Source organism: Quercus lobata, chromosome 9 (genome assembly GCF_001633185.2).
Source record: "Quercus lobata isolate SW786 chromosome 9, ValleyOak3.0 Primary Assembly, whole genome shotgun sequence".
In the NCBI taxonomy this organism is placed as follows: Eukaryota; Viridiplantae; Streptophyta; class Magnoliopsida; order Fagales; family Fagaceae; genus Quercus; species Quercus lobata.
The window spans coordinates 11,746,155-11,763,696 of NC_044912.1; the positions used below are offsets into that span (position 1 = coordinate 11,746,155).

The 17,542-nt window shown below is 33.4% G+C and overlaps 1 protein-coding gene across 3 annotated transcripts; it reads left to right on the top strand.

Moving 5' to 3' along the window:
- The first annotated feature begins 1,031 nt into the window (after nt 1–1,031).
- Nucleotides 1,032–17,212, top strand: LOC115960412 (protein timeless homolog). Of its 3 annotated transcripts, XM_031079298.1 has the most exons (20): nt 1,033–1,292; nt 1,811–1,963; nt 2,050–2,209; nt 3,153–3,471; nt 3,842–3,979; nt 4,055–4,247; nt 4,350–4,480; nt 5,355–5,564; nt 6,502–6,668; nt 7,623–7,701; nt 8,884–9,414; nt 10,272–10,642; nt 11,102–11,206; nt 11,408–11,635; nt 11,845–11,913; nt 12,074–12,301; nt 13,158–13,265; nt 14,559–14,675; nt 15,972–16,412; nt 16,871–17,212. In XM_031079298.1, exons 1-19 carry the CDS (start codon nt 1,190–1,192, stop codon nt 16,393–16,395), a joined length of 3,834 nt encoding a protein of 1,277 aa, XP_030935158.1. In that variant the 5' UTR covers nt 1,033–1,189; the 3' UTR covers nt 16,396–16,412; nt 16,871–17,212. The 3 variants fall into 3 exon arrangements, with proteins under 3 accessions (XP_030935159.1, XP_030935158.1, XP_030935160.1); XM_031079299.1 differs by lacking the exon at nt 12,074–12,301 and having other exon boundaries at nt 1,032–1,292; XM_031079300.1 differs by lacking the exon at nt 1,033–1,292 and having other exon boundaries at nt 1,852–1,963; nt 2,055–2,209.
- Nucleotides 17,213–17,542: the final 330 nt, after the last annotated feature.

Below are 17,542 nucleotides of genomic sequence, written 5' to 3' on the forward strand. Positions count from 1 at the left end.
GGGTAGGATGACTTCGATCATCGCAACTAACAGAAAGTAAGGAGGGACAGCTGATGGGACGAGTACAGAAGTAGGCACCTGCCTGACCAACAAGTGGAAGGCTAAAATCAACTAAGCCGAACTATATAATGTAAAGATTAATGCACCACAGAGGGGGCTGGGAAAAATGGCCAAAAACCAAAGCCTCCCAGCCCGCCTCCAGGAGAAAAACTCCTAGGGTGAACACGATTTAACTATGTATGAACACCATGAAAAACCACCGTCTAGTGACCAAGGCCTAACCTTTCAAACCCACGCTTTATAAATGATATTGTTTGGGTCTTTTTACGTACGAACCCAACACTGTTAAGGGTCGTTACAAATCGTGTCCTTACAACAGTTATATAGAATTTTTTCCTAACAATAGCAACACATCATATCATAAAGCAATGTACACCAGATTAGATGAACAAGTTGGAAACTGATGGAGATCACCTTCGAAGAAAAAGCCACTATGGAAATAACGTACCCCAACTAAGGCAATTCCCTATATATAACAATTCTAAACAAAAACATAATACGTATTTTCATTACACTTTTTTATCTATATGTATTTCCATAACACTTAAATAACGTTACTAACTTACCAGACGGGCCCTTAAATGCTACATTATTTTGTTTTCAAATTTTAATTTTTTTTAATAATAAAAAATTTAAGTTTTAAATTTAACATTTTGAAAGCTTTAACTTTAAATAAAAAATAGTGAAAAATTTACTATTTAAAAAGAGTTTAAAATAAAAATAAAAATAATTAAAATTCTCCTTTTACTCCAAAAAAAACAAAAGAGTGAAGATTAAAGAAGTTTCCTTGTAAAATTTGGCAAAATCAATGTCTGGATCTGGGCTCTGCCAAAATTGGCAAAAAAAAAAAAAAAAATTCATAGTGTGGCTGTGCCACATCATCGGATGGGAAGGATGCAAGAGCCACCTGTTACACACGAAGCACCGAATCATCTCCTTTCCTCGCAGAGTAACCCTTAGAAAAAGCGCGGGAAAATTCTCATCCACATTTTCGCGCCACAAAAAGCCCTAATTACAAATCCATCCCTCTTTCACTCTCGGAAATCAGATCAGAGAGATCATCTCACACCGAAAAACCCCCTCATTTCTCACTCTCCGTAAAAACCCTAAAAAACCAATCAATCTAGTCATGGACACCGAGGGCTTATCGCTAATCTGCGCGGGTCTCGGAATCGCCGAAGAAGACGACAATGGCAATCGGATTGGCTACTCCAAGGGCCAGTACTGTCTAGGTACACCTCAAAAATTCAAATATTTTTTTTTTTGAAGCTCTTATCCTCTACTTTTTGCCTTTTCAAGTTCAATTCAAACAAGCTGAACGATAGCATTGGGTATTGTTTTCAATTCATTTTAGTATCAGCAATTGAATTTTCGTTTCCCAAAATTTTAAACTTGTCATTGATTTTTAGGAAACGATTTATTTTTGTAAATAATCCAAAATCAGATTTTTTTTTTTGGGGGGGTTATATAACCTAAATGATCAAATTTACAGTTTCTCCTATCACTTAATTGTTGGGTTTTTGTTTTATATTGTAAATTGGGTTATAGAAATTGATAAGCTTGCCTTTAGGTTAAGATAAGAATATTCTTTTAGGTTCAGTTGAGTATGGGGTTTTGTTTTCTAAAGGTCCCAGATAATGAAAATCACAAGAATTGGGATTTAATTCATTTAATTGGCTATTTTTTTTCCCTCAACAAGTAAATGGGGATTTGATATTGACAATTGTTATAATTTTCAAATTTATGTCAGATAATTTGAAAGATTTACTGAGGTTTTTGAGGCGTGACGATCCACATACACGAGATGTGTTCAAGCAAGTCTGTAAATGGAACATTGTGTCGAAAGATCTGATTCCTATTATAGAACACTGCCAAGATGATCGTAACTTGGTTTTGAATGCAGGCAGGTTTTCTTATCTCTCTAATATTTATTGTGAAAGAGAGCTAAAGGATGAGTTTTTATTATTATTGTTGTTATTTGTTTGACAGTGAAGGTTTTGGTGTTCCTTACTATGCCTATTGAGCCTACATCGAAAGATATTTCACAACAGCTAGAGTATCTGTGGGGGTTGAAGTCGTCAGTTACGTGTAGTGACATTGTCGCTGTGATAGTCTCACTTCTGGAAAGCCCATTGGAGAATTTGGAAAGGTGAGTAATGATCACACATAGGTGGAATCCTTGAGTTTCTATCATTTGATCCAGGTTGCATTTTTGTTGAACTGGAACCAAGACAAGATTTTTGCAGTAAAGGCCGGCATTTTTCATTTTTCTTTGAAAATTTTCTAGTGTGCTTGTTCAGATAGAAATTATTGCCTCTTTGTCTGAGCTAATGGTTTGTTAAACTTTAAGAGTTCTTATTATTTTTCATGCTTTACATACACTTCTGTCCCCCCCACCCCATTTTTTAGTATAAAAGCAAAAGTAAAAAAAAAAAAAATAAATGCTTCATGTGTACTGCCTTAAAGAGAGTAGGACTTGGTTGTTTTACTTTTTATTTCTCAAAAATAGTACTTACTAAATAGTTAAAATTAAAAGAATGTGATTTAGAGTGCAATGATGGGGCTAAAAATGACAGAGTACAATGATACAAAAATTCTTAAATGTAAGAAAGTGAAAAGAAAAAGGAGTGATGGACAAAGCCTTAGTCCCAAACAAATATAGTAATTATGGAGTTGAGGCAGTTGTAATAATTAGGCAAAATGGACTTTTATATTTTAAAGGATCCTATGAGCATGTACTCCAATTTTTACTAATGTGTGTTGGCTGTATCTTAAATATATGAGCCTAATAATTTTACATGTATATTTAAGAATTATCTGTTAGTCAGTGTTATTTTATTTTTGCTGCATCTAGAGATGCCAGTTGTTTATACATTTTAAAAATCTCTAAATGTCATTACCATCCCTGGATTATTGTTATCTTCACATTGGTTTTAAGTGCTCTGTAACTGTTTGAATTATCATTTTGATTTCTTTTATAAGGTGGACTAATCACAAAAAAAAAAAAAAAAAAAAAACTTTTTAATTATCATTTTGTGACTGCTACCTACTTTCTATGTATTTGGTTTTATGACTAATCCTGTGTCATGCAGTGAAACATTCACAGAGGATGACTGGAAATTGGTGCAGCTTGTACTTACTTTATTTCGAAATGTTCTAGCTATTCAAGAAATCCCGTTACAGCAAAAGGCTGGGGGATGTGCAAGTCAATTTTTATCTTTGAGAGAAAGATTTTTGGAACTTCTATTCCATGAGAATGTAATGGACTTAATTATCGTTATAACTCAGCATGTTGGTGGTTCATATGGCTATTTTCGTCAAGACAATTTACTTTTATTAGAGATTTTCCATTACATCTTTATGGGTCAAGAGCCAGAGTTAACCGCCAAAGCACATCTGAAGGGTTTTAAGGTTGGTTTCTTTTCATCTCTTTCCACTGTCTTTTATGGTAACAAGATCAAGCTGGCTAAAAAAATGAAAGGGTATATTGAAGGGGATGAAGTAGAAAGGGAAAATAGAAGGGGATAAAGTAAAGCTTGTAACCTCTGATGTGAAATACTGAAACTACATTGACACCATCACAGGCATAAATATGGTTTGCCAGAATGACTACAACTCATCAGATACGAATTGGATTGGTTAAAATTGTCCTTCTCTTCAAGTTTATGGCTATTGAACTCCTTAGTGCTATCTATCAATGCCATCTTTTATCTGTTCTATAGTTGCTTAATGGCATATATATGTGTGTGGTAGTCTGATAATTCATGTTCAATTTTTTTAGGTGGATGAAGACACTGAAGATTCTCTTAGTAGTCTCGAGTCCATTATGAAAGAGGAAGAAGAGAAAAGAAGACTTTCCAGATTACGCAATATGAGTCGTCATTCACAGTTTATTGGGACATTTACACGGGTTACCATGGTATGAAGTTCTGTTGCTGATGCTAGCAAGTGTTGTCATTGAAAGCTTTAGTAACACTGGCAGTTTTTACTACAGGATGGTTCTAAGGCAGTATTAAAGGGAAATCCAAACTCTGCATCTCAAGATACCCTGCTTAATCCTCACAAAATTCCTCGGGGTCCTGTTAAAAGGATTGCATGGGACATTGGAAGATTACCTCCCACCAAGGATAAAATTTTGAAGTTGCTTTATGATTTTGTGAGCCAGTTTCTATCAGGAGGTTACAATGGCAAGTGCTTTTGGAAATAAATGTCTTTTTTAGGTTAAGTTTTGCTTCTTACAGCATTGTAATTTTATTACACATCTTAATGCAATCCAATTTTTTTTCCAGTTTTGATGCAGTCGATTCGTGAGGATATTGAAAAGGAACATCATGCAATTCAGAAAAACGATGTCATTGTTTTCTTTCAGGTTGCTCAGTTTGTTACCTCTTTTCAACATCACAAGTTTTTGAATTCTAAGGTGAGACATGAATTCTGGCATGTTAACCTATGTATTTGTTTTCATATCCGTGCACATAACTCAGTTTCTATAATCTATCCCTTCTTAAATCCTATTTAATTCCATCCAATAATCCTTTAACAACTTATCTAGAGCACTACTTTACTGTTGAATTTCTAAAGATCCTCTAAGATGACTAATGCTTGAAAACCCAAAAAAGGGTAAAGAAAAGAAGTTGATGAATTTACACTTTTGTTTCTCTCTTGTTTATATTTTTGTCAAACAATAGAATATGAATAGATTTGAAAGAGATTTGTCGCACTTTTTTTTCCCCTGAATCTCTAATCATGATCAGAAGAAAATAAATCACATTGCTCTTATCATATAGGCACTGGCAAGGTTTCTGGAATAGTGCAAACTTCTGGTCGTATCCTGTTTTTGAGCTTTGGGAATATGTATTGATGGAATTTCTTAACCAGGAAATTTGATCTATTTGAGGACTTTCATTGTTCCAATCGAGTTTTCCAAATATTTTTACAAAAAGAGTTACTGTAGATGTTTCATATACAAAGGGTTAAATACAATTTTGGATTGAAAGCCAAAACATGCAATTGTAGTCGTTGGTTTCTACAGGCTGTAAGACTGCGTCCCAAGTTCTGTTTCTTGATGTCTAGTTGATATATATAGCCAATAGTCTTGTAGCTCAATTGGCTGGCACCTCTTGGTGTTTCCAAATGAGACATCGAGAGTTCAAATCCCTCCTCCCCCAATTATCAAATTATTAAAAAAAAGGTTGACATATCTCTTGTTGCTTAATCATAATTAGCTTTGATTTGCATTCTGTTTTTCTATAGAAATTGTTTAGCTGGTGACCTCGTTTTCCTGTGTCTAACAGCCAAATGTGGGAGTAGATAATTTTGAAGACTTTGATAAAGATGCTGATAGCACAATTTTTAGAGGTGATATATGTGGACCAATTGCTGAATCCATGAACGAGTCAATGTTCCAACTAGTCATTATAAAGTGGCGTAATGCATTTGATGGGTTAAAGGAAACAAATGATTACAAGTTTCTCTCTGCTGCTGGTTCTCTTATGAAAAACATGGTAATTGTTAATCCAACTCAGAGTTCTGTTACTTATCTACAAAAACTTCTGTTACATTGGCTTTGCTAGCCTGACAATATATGCTTCAGTAGTTATGGCCCCCCCATAAACCTTCCTTAGATGATGGTTGTTTGTATAAAGAAGGTTTTTGTAGCTCAGTTTATTTTTACATGGCAAAAGGTTTGATTTTTGTGACATGGGGAAGAGTAAATCAATGCATAATCTATGCAAATAAATTAATTGGAGAATAAATTTACTTTGGAATAAAGGTTTGTCTTTCCCATGTTTGGAATTGGATTCTGTAATTTTGAAGTTTTGTCTAAATAATGAAATTTTCTATAGCAGCTAAAATTTCAAATATGGAAACCTTTCTTGAGAAAGATTCATAGAAATGACTGAAGGGGTGCAATGAAATTTTTTTTTTTTTTTTTTTTTTTTTTTTTAAATTTATAATATCAAGAATACAAATTTTGGGAGTGTAAAACTTGTTTAAGTCACTGAAGGCCAGACAAACAACCCGTAGATAACATATATGGTGTCACTCTAATCCAGTTTTGTCCTCAGGATACATATATAATATTCTATCTACTCTAGTCCTTCTCCTATCCGTGTATCCAATTGGGTTCTATACAGCAACAGACACTCTTTAAGTTATTCACACATTTCTTATTGTAAAAATAGCGTATAATGTCTATCTATTATAAGGTGGAATTTTTTTGTTGGTTTGCAAATTGCTGTGTGTAAGATGTACCACTTGTTAATTGGGACTCTGCCTTACAATTCATACATAGTAGAACAGACTCTACAAATTTCCTTTGCACTTTTGAATCCACATTAAAATATAAATCCAAACTGACCTTGTTGTGATACTTCTCTATAAGTTAGTGATATTGAGTAGCCTTGTGATGTCCTTCCTAACTGGTTTTCCTGCTTGCAGATTAGCATGCTAGATTTGATGCTTAAGTTGTTGCCAGACGACGCTAAGGAGCTTTACACAGCTCGCATTCTTCTTTACAAGTTATTTTATGATCAGACTGATCAAGGGATGACTCAGTTCCTCTTGAATTTGATCAAAACGTTTGACACTTACAAACAACCAAAGAGGTTTTCCCCTTTCACACTAACAACCCAAAATGATTGATTTGTTTATCTTTCATATCCTGTTCTAGTATTTCAGTACCAGAAGATCGAAATGGGCAGGTTGATGGGTGGATAGGATTTTTTCCCCCTTGCTTTTAGGGTTTCATATTTCAATTATTTATTATAATCTTTAGAAAGGGGAGATGGGTTCAGGCTTCTGCCAGGTATTAGTCCATGCTAATGGATCATCAGGCAACACTTGTGATTGGCTTCTTGGTCTTCCTCCACTTGTTAAATTTGGGAGGAAAATACCTTGCTAGATTTTATTTATGCTTCTCATTTTCTTTTTTTAGTTTTGGGTGGGAGAAATGACTCCCTTAGTTATACGCCTTCATTTATATTGGCCACATACATAGATGCTTTCTAAAATTTTCTATTATAGGTAGTATATTTCATTGACCGTATGCTAGATAAGTACTCTTTTGTATTTTCCAGTTCATACATGTTAGAAAAATTACGATTTTACTAAAATTAAAGGAAGTTTCTCTCACTAATTCTTTTGTTCTTAGAAATGTTTCTCTATAATCAAGCTTCCAGTTTGAAATTTGATTTGATGCATATGAGTTGCATTTGTTTGTGTCTGTTCTCGTTTTCACTTAAATCTGGACATCTCAATTTATGTATATTAGTTATGTGACTTCTATTTCTTTCCTGCAATTAAACCTACCTGCATAAATTATACCAGAATAACAATGTGTATGCAACCATGAATGTACCTACCCCTTCCCCCAGTAGCCTCACTAGCCTCTATAGGTACTTATGCCAGACCACTTGCACATGCTTATATCATCTATTCACTATGAAAAAGTGTAATTCTTTTTTGAATATATTGGTGCCATAGCTGACCCCAAATTTTGGGAATAAGGATTTGTTGTTACTGTTGTGTTGGTGCCATATTTATGATACTCTTCTTCTCAGTGATCTCGCAGATATGGTAGAAATGATGCATAAAGTTGTGCAGCTCATGGAGAACCTTCAAGCACGTGGAACTTTGAGGGTGTGTTATGCTTTTGTTTGTGCCTTAATGGTTAAATTTAGATGGAAAATCTGTTTGTTTTTCTTTGATATTTTTTGGTCTTAGAGATCTATCCTGACAAAAAATGACCCCCTTTTTTTATTTGTTAGCCAGTCAATCACATTTTCTTTAATTTTCATTGTTGATTTAATTACTAGCAAAAGTGCAATACATGCATACATTGAAATTTTTATAATTTGTTCCTCAAGTTAACTCATGTCTGCCATGAATTGAAAATTTTATAATTTCGTTCCACAAAGTTGATATTCCTATTCCAAAAACAATAATGTAACAGACATACAAAGTTAACTCATTCCCCTTATCATTTTTCTAATAGACTTATCTTAATGATAATCAGTATATGTCATATGCATTCCAATTGCCTATACAGGGTGTTTTTTTTCCTCATTTAACTTATATTTGTTATCAGTAAAAGTTGATTTGTATTTTCCTGGTTTTTTTTTTTTTTTTTTTTTTGATTTAATTACTAGCAAAAGTGCAATACATGCATACATTGAAATTTTTATAATTTGTTCCTCAAGTTAACTCATGTCTGCCATGAATTGAAAATTTTATAATTTCGTTCCACAAAGTTGATATTCCTATTCCAAAAACAATAATGTAACAGACATACAAAGTTAACTCATTCCCCTTATCATTTTTCTAATAGACTTATCTTAATGATAATCAGTATATGTCATATGCATTCCAATTGCCTATACAGGGTGTTTTTTTTCCTCATTTAACTTATATTTGTTATCAGTAAAAGTTGATTTGTATTTTCCTGGTTTTTTTTTTTTTTTTTTTTTTGCGCTGATGGAAATTAGTGCATTTTCTTTTTATATTTAGTGAATTGTCATGTAATTCTATGCAATGCTTCTCCCATGCATTTATACTCTTCTATGAAAATTGGGATTTCTTCCGACTCTCTGTTCTTTAATCCGTTTGAATTTCTGCATGCATCTTTTTGCTTGAAAACTTTCCTTGTGAGACACATGCATCCATTTTTTTCCATTTTGCAATCTCTAGGAAAAAACACTTCTATATTAACATCTTTGATTTTCTTTTTAATTAATGAGGTTATTTATTATCAATGTTCTGTTTATCAGTCTAAGGAAGCCTTTGTTGTGGGGATCTCTGTTAAAACTGTTTCTCCTTTTTTAGGTTTCTAGAAAATCAAGGAGAAAGAGAAAGAACAAATCATCGAGTGACAAGGAAGCAGGAAACATACAGGGTGATCATGTCAATGTTCAGAATGAGATTGGCATCTCTAATAGTGAGCAATCAGCAGATATGAGCATAGCACAGAAGGGAAGTCTAACTAACACAAATTCTGATGGGAAAGAAAACATCATGTTCTCTGCTCAGGTCAATGAACCTGATATATCCATGTCGGGGACAGGGAACCTTAAAAGCAGTGTGCCACGTATGGATAATGAAAGTGCTGATCATGCTAATGATGATCCTTGTTATGGCACAGGTGATTCTTCTGATGATGAGCAGCTAAATGCAACTGATGAAGTTGATTTTAAGGTGTCAACTTTGATATCTGCTTTTGCAAACAACAACATTATTCATAAATTATGTTGGTTACTAAAGTTTTATAAGAGCAATTCTGCCACTACAAATCACTACATAATTTGCATGTTGCGGAGGATTACTGATGACTTGGAGCTCTCTCCAATGCTGTATCAGGTAAAACTTCATGATTTACTTACTTTTCAGAAGAAAAGGAAAAAGCATGGATGTTCTATTTTTCAAAAGGCAATAACTTATATTTCATAGGACCATTAAGTACTGTGCAATTAAAGCTTAATTGCTCCCTGTTAAAATCACTTATGCCAACTCTACCCTTTGTAATGCTTATTATAGATATTTTACCCCAACAATATGAGGAGAAGTGATAACTTCTTAAAAAATTGAAGCAAAACTTTACCCCATCATAAAATTAAAATATAAAATAGTTATAGACAAGAAGAATTAGTTTCTTTGTTAATAAGAAAATGTGAAGTAAATCATCCCAACAGATATGATGAACCTTGCTTATTTTAGAGTAAAAAATTTCCTTATCTGTACTTGTGAGTTTTATTCTTATCTAAAAACTCAAGGTCTTAGGTAAAATAAAAAATTCAAATAACGTCCAAATTTAATAATTTTCATTAGCAGGTTAAAAATGACTTGGCTAAGAACAATCTTTTTGAAATATATATGATAATTAAAAAAAATATATATATATAGCATGTGTTTAGATCTTAGGGATAAACGTACAAAAAACTTCATAAAAAATAAATGGTTAATGTTGCATTGATCACTTTGTAAAAGTAGTTCAACTTCTTTAGGAAGAAGTTATTGATAAAAATAAATATCTAAAAGTAAGGTTTATTAATCTGGTGAAATATATTAGGATTTATCTTCTCAAGGAAAACTAGGACATCCATATTTTCTCCCCCCCCCCCCCCCACCTCACCCCACCCAAAACCAAAAAAAAAAAAAAAAATCCAATTATTTATGAATTTGTATCTTATTTGTTTCTTATGCACATATTTTGGCAGTTATCAATCCTGATCACATTCCATAGTATCCTAGTTGAGCAGAAGTCATGTCCATCAAAAGATTATGCAAACATTGTTGATTTCCTGACAAGTTTTGTCAGAAGGATGCTAAGAAAAATGAAAATTCAACCCATTCTTTTTGTGGAAATTCTCTTTTGGAAGACGCGCAAAGAAAGCCATTACATTAATGCTGAATATATGTTGCATGAGATTGGCTCTTTGAAGAAAGATTGTAGAAACTGGGAAAATATTCCAGAGGATGCAGAACTCGGTTCATCACAGTGCAAAGGATGGACTGGTAGAAGCATTGCAGATGCTCTTGGTGAAGATGAAGCTGATGTTGTGATCTCTCATGAGCAAGGATATCAGAAGTAAGAATTTTTATGGAAACTTGAGTATTTGTTTAGTCTTTATCTTTTTCTTGACCTTTTCATTTTTCTGTTTCTTACATTGCATATTTACAGTGATTCCAAACCAAGTTATTCTAGAATCAATTCTTCTACAACCACACACTTTGCCACAACTTTCATTACAACTTGCACGTGTTAACCTGTGATTGGATCATGTCACTTATACATGGGTCCACCACTGTTACTTGGTAAAAAGTAATCCAATCACCGCTTAACACGTGCAATTTGTGAAATAGTGTGCCAAAGTATGTCCCTAGAATCTCAAACCATCCATTTATAGTCTTGTTCAGAGATGCTATTTTGTACTTCTAATTTATTGAAGTTCCTCTTCATTTAAGAAAAAAAAATGTTTATCTTGATTGGAAGTGTAAAAGGTATACATTTACATCAAAAACTCCTTGGTGCATTTGGTTGTTGCAGTAGGGGGCAGTCCATGGAACATGAATCTGAAAGCGATCCTATAAGAAAGAAAAGACTTTCTCTTGATGGCGAAATGGAGAGAAAAATTAAGGATCTCTATGAGAAGTAAGTGTGCTTTAATTTAGCTGTTTTATTTCTTTCAAATGTTGTTCCTAAAACAGCACTTAGATTATTGTAATTATACCTGATACTATTTGAAGCATACAAAACGTTTGATGGGTATTATCAATTGTGTATTGTATCATTTTTCTTCTGATTTCTAAACTTTTTGCTCAAGTCTTTTCTGAAAAAATGTGGCCTTTTTAGATTCAAAGATGATCGGCATTGTAGTCGTCTTATTGCTGAAGTTCTAGAACCTGATGGTAAAGTTTCACCAGCACAAATTTCTAATAAGCTTAGACAGCTAGGACTGAAAGTTGCACCAAGGAAAAAGGTGCGCTATGATGATGACCATGATGGAGATGGAAAAGCGGTGGAAAAAGTTAGTAATCTCCATAACTCAGATGATATGGAGGGAAGTTTATTGAGGCCTTTGTAAGTACTATAAGAAATTTGTACTTTATGAATGTTATAGATAATATGTGCGTTGTATAAGATTGTATTCTAAAGCAGTGGTTGATAATGGAAAGCATTATCCACATAAAAGCTTCTAGTGTTATGTTTTTAGTCTGAAATCTTTGTTTATTCATTTTCCCTTCTATTTTGAAAAAGTTTCTGATACCTCCCTTACTATATTTCTATAGGCACAAAAGGAAAAGAGTTTCTGCTTTTAGTGAAGATCAGGAAGATATGATCAGAGCTCTATATGAGAAGTGAGTGTTGCGTAGCTTGGTTTCTGGTTACAATATTAGATTAAGTCTCCTTTTACATCAAATATGCTAAAAAGTTGATAAAGATGTGATGGAATATGTTATTTTGTTATTATTTGAATTTTTAAATAAAAAAAGTTTGGGCTATGCTTGATACTCACAGATTCAAAGAGCACAAGAGGTGTAGCTACATGATTGCAAATGCATTGGATGCAGATAATAAATTCACAGCTGTTCAAGTTTCTCATAAGCTTAAGCAACTTGGTTTACGAGTTCCTCAACAGAAGAAGTTTGAATCCAACATGCTTATAAAAAATGAGAATTCTAATAGTTTGTTCACAGACAAAGCACATGACCCTGATGATGAAACATTGTTATCGTTATTGAATAGGTAATATTATATTCATAGGCAGTATCCTGTGCTATTCATATTTGGATTTTGTTGCTCTTCTTAGATTGAAACATTAGGGTTTCTTGATGTGCACCCTGTATACTTATCCCAGTTATTAAAATCATTCTTTTTGGTATTAAGTTCAGTAAGTATTCCAAACAGTTCAGTACATTCCTTTTAATGGGTTTGGTGGCATGCGTCAAGCTTTAATTTTGGGGAACCCTATCAATGTGAGGTTGTGAATAGGTGGGATACTCATTTGAGAAGTATGGTGCTTTTTCATGTTCTTGACTTAGCTTAGTCATCATTTAGTTATTGTAGGTTGCTTTCACATTTCTTTTAACTTCTCCACTATGTTTGGTATAATAATTCTTAATATGAAATTGGGCATTTTCACATTCCATTGACACAAGTTTTTATTTTCTTGCTTAACATCTCAAGATGTTTTTACAATTTTGTTTTGTTTCTTGTGGTTGTAGTTTCAAGTCTGTAATTCTGTTGATCTTTGAATCGATCTTTTTATCATACTGCTCATCCATCCAGGCATCATCATTTATCTCCACATTTCTGAACCTTCCTCTTTGTCTTTTTCATATATATGTTTATTTTTTAGAATTTCCCATCAGTCAAACCATAGGGCATGGCTGGTTTAATATCAGATATTTGGTTTTCTCTTACTGATGGACGTGCAATTGCCAAAATCATCCCTTCATTATATTTGTATTTTATCTGACTTTTTCCCTACATATATGAATTTTCATTTTCATTTTTCCAAGTTCAGATGAATTTGACATCTCTTGTCAAATATTGCTGGATTTCCTGATGTTACTGATCTATATATATTAAAAAACTGTAGGCGCAAAAGAGAGAATGAGAGGCTATTTGGTGAGCAATTACCAGAACAAGTTGAACGATTATTGCCCGAAGATGATTCAGATGATGAACTCCTAAGCTCTGTTCTTAAGTAAATCTCTCTCTCTCTCTCTCTCATCACAAAGAATAAATATTTATAGTTGTTGGAGCTTGATTGTGTATATATTATATTGGTTATTTATATCTGGAAGCTGTTACCTTTCCTTATAATGGACTCATATCTGTGAATCATTGTTTATTTGAAAGGAATCTATGAACTGTGTTTGAAATATTCAGTGTTTTCCTTAAAAATGGCATGGTTGTTATCTCCACTTTTGTTTGAATTTTGCTTGGTAAGCAAAAGCAGAACTGCCTGTCATATTGTTTCTTATTCTCTTATCTTTCATAGTTTAAATTTTATTTATTTTTAAGACTGGTACTTACCCAAATAATGACAAAGTTCACTTTTGTTTATTAAATTTGCATATATGGTGTCAAATATATTTCTGAAAATCAAGAATTCTCTTGCCTAGTCCACTGTAGAACCAAGGAAAAAAATTCCAACTAATCTGCTTTGTTATTTGTTTACATCTACAATGTCTCTTGGCTTTAATATTTCATTGATTTTTGTGGTTATTGGTTTGTGGTCCATAGCACTGCTTCTATTTGTGGCCCTCAACATGAACCTTGCACTGCCAGTTCCATTGTCTCATCCATATTTATGATGAATTCTTTTAAACCTATATTATCAATTTTATGCATGGAGTCTATGTTAGTGGTTTCATTGTTTGTCCTATCATAAAAAATTTTCTTGGAATTGTCCTTAGCCTGGGAACAGCTCTTCTTATATGTAAATGGTACACAATTTTTTGAATATATGCATGGTATCTATGTTATTGGATCCATCATTTGCCTTTTTCCCGTGGACTGGGAACAAGTCTCATTTATTTGAAAATGGGACACATTAATTGGACTGAGACTCAAGTTGATATCAGGTGATGATATTAGTAATATCTGCATAGCACATGACACCTTAATTATGCTGCATCACATTGATTGGAATTCTGTTACTTTTGAATGATCTAAAAGTTCCTCTGCATTATGTAGAAAACATTGGAAATCATAATGGAATCCTTTCATTATATTATAACTGTTTAAATGCTAAATAGCTGCAGCACTCTAAACATGTCATTAATTTTCATAATTTTATACCTGTATCCTTTGTGGTTTCCTTTTTGAAGATAGTACTGTTTGGAACATAATTATCTATATATTCATTTACTCCGTAACTCTAAATTAGAGTATCCGTGTGTTAAATCTAATCATATCACTGAGTGGCAACAACTTTTCCTGTTATGTTTTCTTTCCGTCCTTTGTTTATAATTAATTAATCTATTGGGTACAGGAAAACTAGAAGGCCACTTCCTCAGTCAAAGGATGAGAAGCTCACAGCCATCTCAATTCAGGGAACAAAAATTCCAAATGATCCTGGAAATAGGCCTACTGAAGTTGTCAAAATACAGTATGTTGCTCATCCACCACGATTCTTCTTGCTAGTTACTACATTATTCAATTTATTCTACAATCCATATAATGCTGAATATTCAGGTTGAACTTGAAATGTTAATCTCACTTTTTTCCATTTCCAAGTAGTTACTCCTACAATTGAACATGTTGGAAATGAGGGAGATTGATGCTGTTGAATGTTTAGTGAATCTATTTAGTTGATGCCCACTTCTCTGGGATGCCTGGATGTAAATAATTTTCAATTGACCCATTTTTTTTATGGGTAAATAGTAAGTTTACTGCCAAAAATAAAAAATAAAAAATAAAATCAAGACACACGACAAAGCTCTCAAACATGCTTCTTCAGGACATCCCCTAAAGCACCCAAAGAAACAAGTCTTACAACTGGAGAGACATTGGAACCTAGCCTAGAAAAGACCTTACACGTTGCAAGAGGCTAGGAAACAGTTAACCAAAGGCACAAAAGTGACTAACGAGAAAATCAAATAAAAGAGAAGAAAACATCACAACCTGAGAACTCAGGCTTCAAACAAACCATGAGTGACCTTCCAGATCAAATGTGGCTCTTATGAGCATATCAAACAAACTCGAATAAGGAGGACCTTTAAAAACTTTGTCAATCCAATTCTTGTTGGAGCTTGACTGCATATTTCAGGTGGAAAAGGAATAGCACTCTTCCAAAATTGTTGAAAGACTAGCAAAAGCTTTCTGCTTTGACAATTTTAGAGTATATATCCATTGAAAGGAGTAATTCGATGGAGGAAATAAAGTGAACAAAAAAAGTGATAAAGTTGGGTCATTTGAGCCTCTTAAATTTTTATTTTTATTTAATCATGAGTTTCAGACAGTTTACTACAAACACTTGCAGGAATTATGCCAAACTAAATTCTCAAGGCCTCATGAGATACATGAGACTCTGGGTTCAAAACTCCTAGTTTGCATCTTGGGGCCACTCCCAATGGATTCCTCCCTATAATTATCTAGTATGTGGGATTAGTCAAGTGCTTGAAGAGCTTTGGACACCCATGTTAGCAGTATTACTTATAATTTTACAAATTGATATCCTTATTAAGCTGTTATGTTTGGAAAGCAGGGTTGTGTTTATCAAGCTGGCTTCTTTTCAAAGGGAATTTGTACTAATAAAGAATAACCTCTGTTATTTACTTGATGTTGGTTGCATTAAGTTCTGGTTTGTGAAGAAAAGTATAGCTTCAGCTTAGCTTCTTGTTTGTTCAAATATTCTGATAATATTTATTAACTTGAACATAGAACTAATCTTATGTATTTTCAGTGATGTTAACAACCAGTGCAGTAAGGTGGAACCTGCAGGAGTTGATGTGAATGTTTCTTTTAATTATGGCAGTCTGAATGGCACTGCTGAAGCTGAAGTGACTAGCATTGGCAATGGAAGTTTGTTGAACGTTGCACCTGTGAATCATTTAGATAATTTGGTACAACAAGAAGTTGATATTTCGGCAGCTTTTGGGGATGCAGTGGCTCCCAGTTCATTTCCACAGAGTAATCTAATAAGAAGGATTGGCAGTGGAAATCGTTTAGATGTTGCACCTGTGAACGATTTAGATAATTTGTCGGATCAGGTAGTGGATGAGGAATTGGAAGATGCAATTGATGAATCAGCTCCTAGTGCATCTCCAAAGAGTAATGTAATGAGAAGGAAGTTGAGAATGGTACTTGATCTTGAGGATGATGACTGAGATGGAAGCGTGGCCAGGTTCCTCTCATTCTTAAAACTTGTACAGTTTCTCCAAACTTCTGCCATATCTGTCTAAGTGGATATTGGAAATCAACTTTTCAATTACCTATGATCCCAACTTATTCTAATTTTTTCGATTTCAGCCAGAATAATTTTAAATTAGTAGAATCCCATATTTTATCTGTTTGTGGGTTTTTCTTTTCTTTTTAGGACCATAATCAGTTTATATATCTTAAAGATATCTTATTCTCTCTGATAAAAAAAAAATTATATTTCTTTATCTCACTATAATCACTCCAGTGGAAAATTTTCTTATAAGTTTGCAGATCTCAACTTCTTTGAAATATAAATGGGGGCGGGGTGATTGTTGACCCACTTTAAATTTTATAGAATATATTGTTTAGAGTTATTTGTAATCTCAATTTCTACATTTCGTGAAAAGATTTTGTAATTTAATTATTTATTTATTTGTCCAGGTGAAGAGTGCATTCCCTTAGAACTGAAACTGAATTTTGTTGTAAGATTTTTGGAGTGTAGAAGAGTGGATGGAGAAAAGATTTTGTAGATTGATCATTTGATGAAGTTTTCGCACTTCGGGATGTGATTTGTCCATGTTATCACATGCATTCCGTCTTTTGTCTATTTTCTAAATAGTAATCATTATCACTCATTATTGTATATAATCCGTATACTAATCATTTTACGTTTTAAATGTGAACATCACATGTGAAATTGTGGACCTAATGTATATGGTGTGTATAGCATTGAGTTTGCGAGAACATTATCGTTCTCTATTTGAATTAGGTAGCATTGATTGAGGTGTTGAGTGTCATGGAAAAATGACATTGGTGTAAATTGATGAGGTGGGTGGGGTATTAAGGTTTCTAAGGGGAAAATTATTAGATACTCTTAAAGTATGATGATATGGTGTTTCCTCATCTCACGTTCATGGTAGACTTCATCATGAATTTAATTAGTGGGATTTATTGTGAACGCAATAGGAGGGAGCACCATGTCATCGCACTCTAAGAGTATCTAATAATTACTTGTTCCCAATGCCTTTGACTACGATATAAGGGAGAAAAGTAGAGCAAATTGGACAATATCAAAATCTAACTTTGCCAAGAGCCTTCTCCTACTTCCAACTA

What these genes read in the sequence shown, in the direction of transcription:
- LOC115960412 (XM_031079298.1), top strand. Translation starts at nt 1,190, where the DNA reads ATGGACACCGAGGGCTTATCGCTAATCTGCGCGGGTCTCGGAATCGCC. An exon ending in GTTCTCTTATGAAAAACATG is followed by an intron (nt 5,565 to 6,501) that starts GTAATTGTTAAT and finishes TCCTGCTTGCAG; the next exon opens with ATTAGCATGCTAGATTTGAT. An exon ending in GGAAGTTTATTGAGGCCTTT is followed by an intron (nt 11,636 to 11,844) that starts GTAAGTACTATA and finishes ATATTTCTATAG; the next exon opens with GCACAAAAGGAAAAGAGTTT.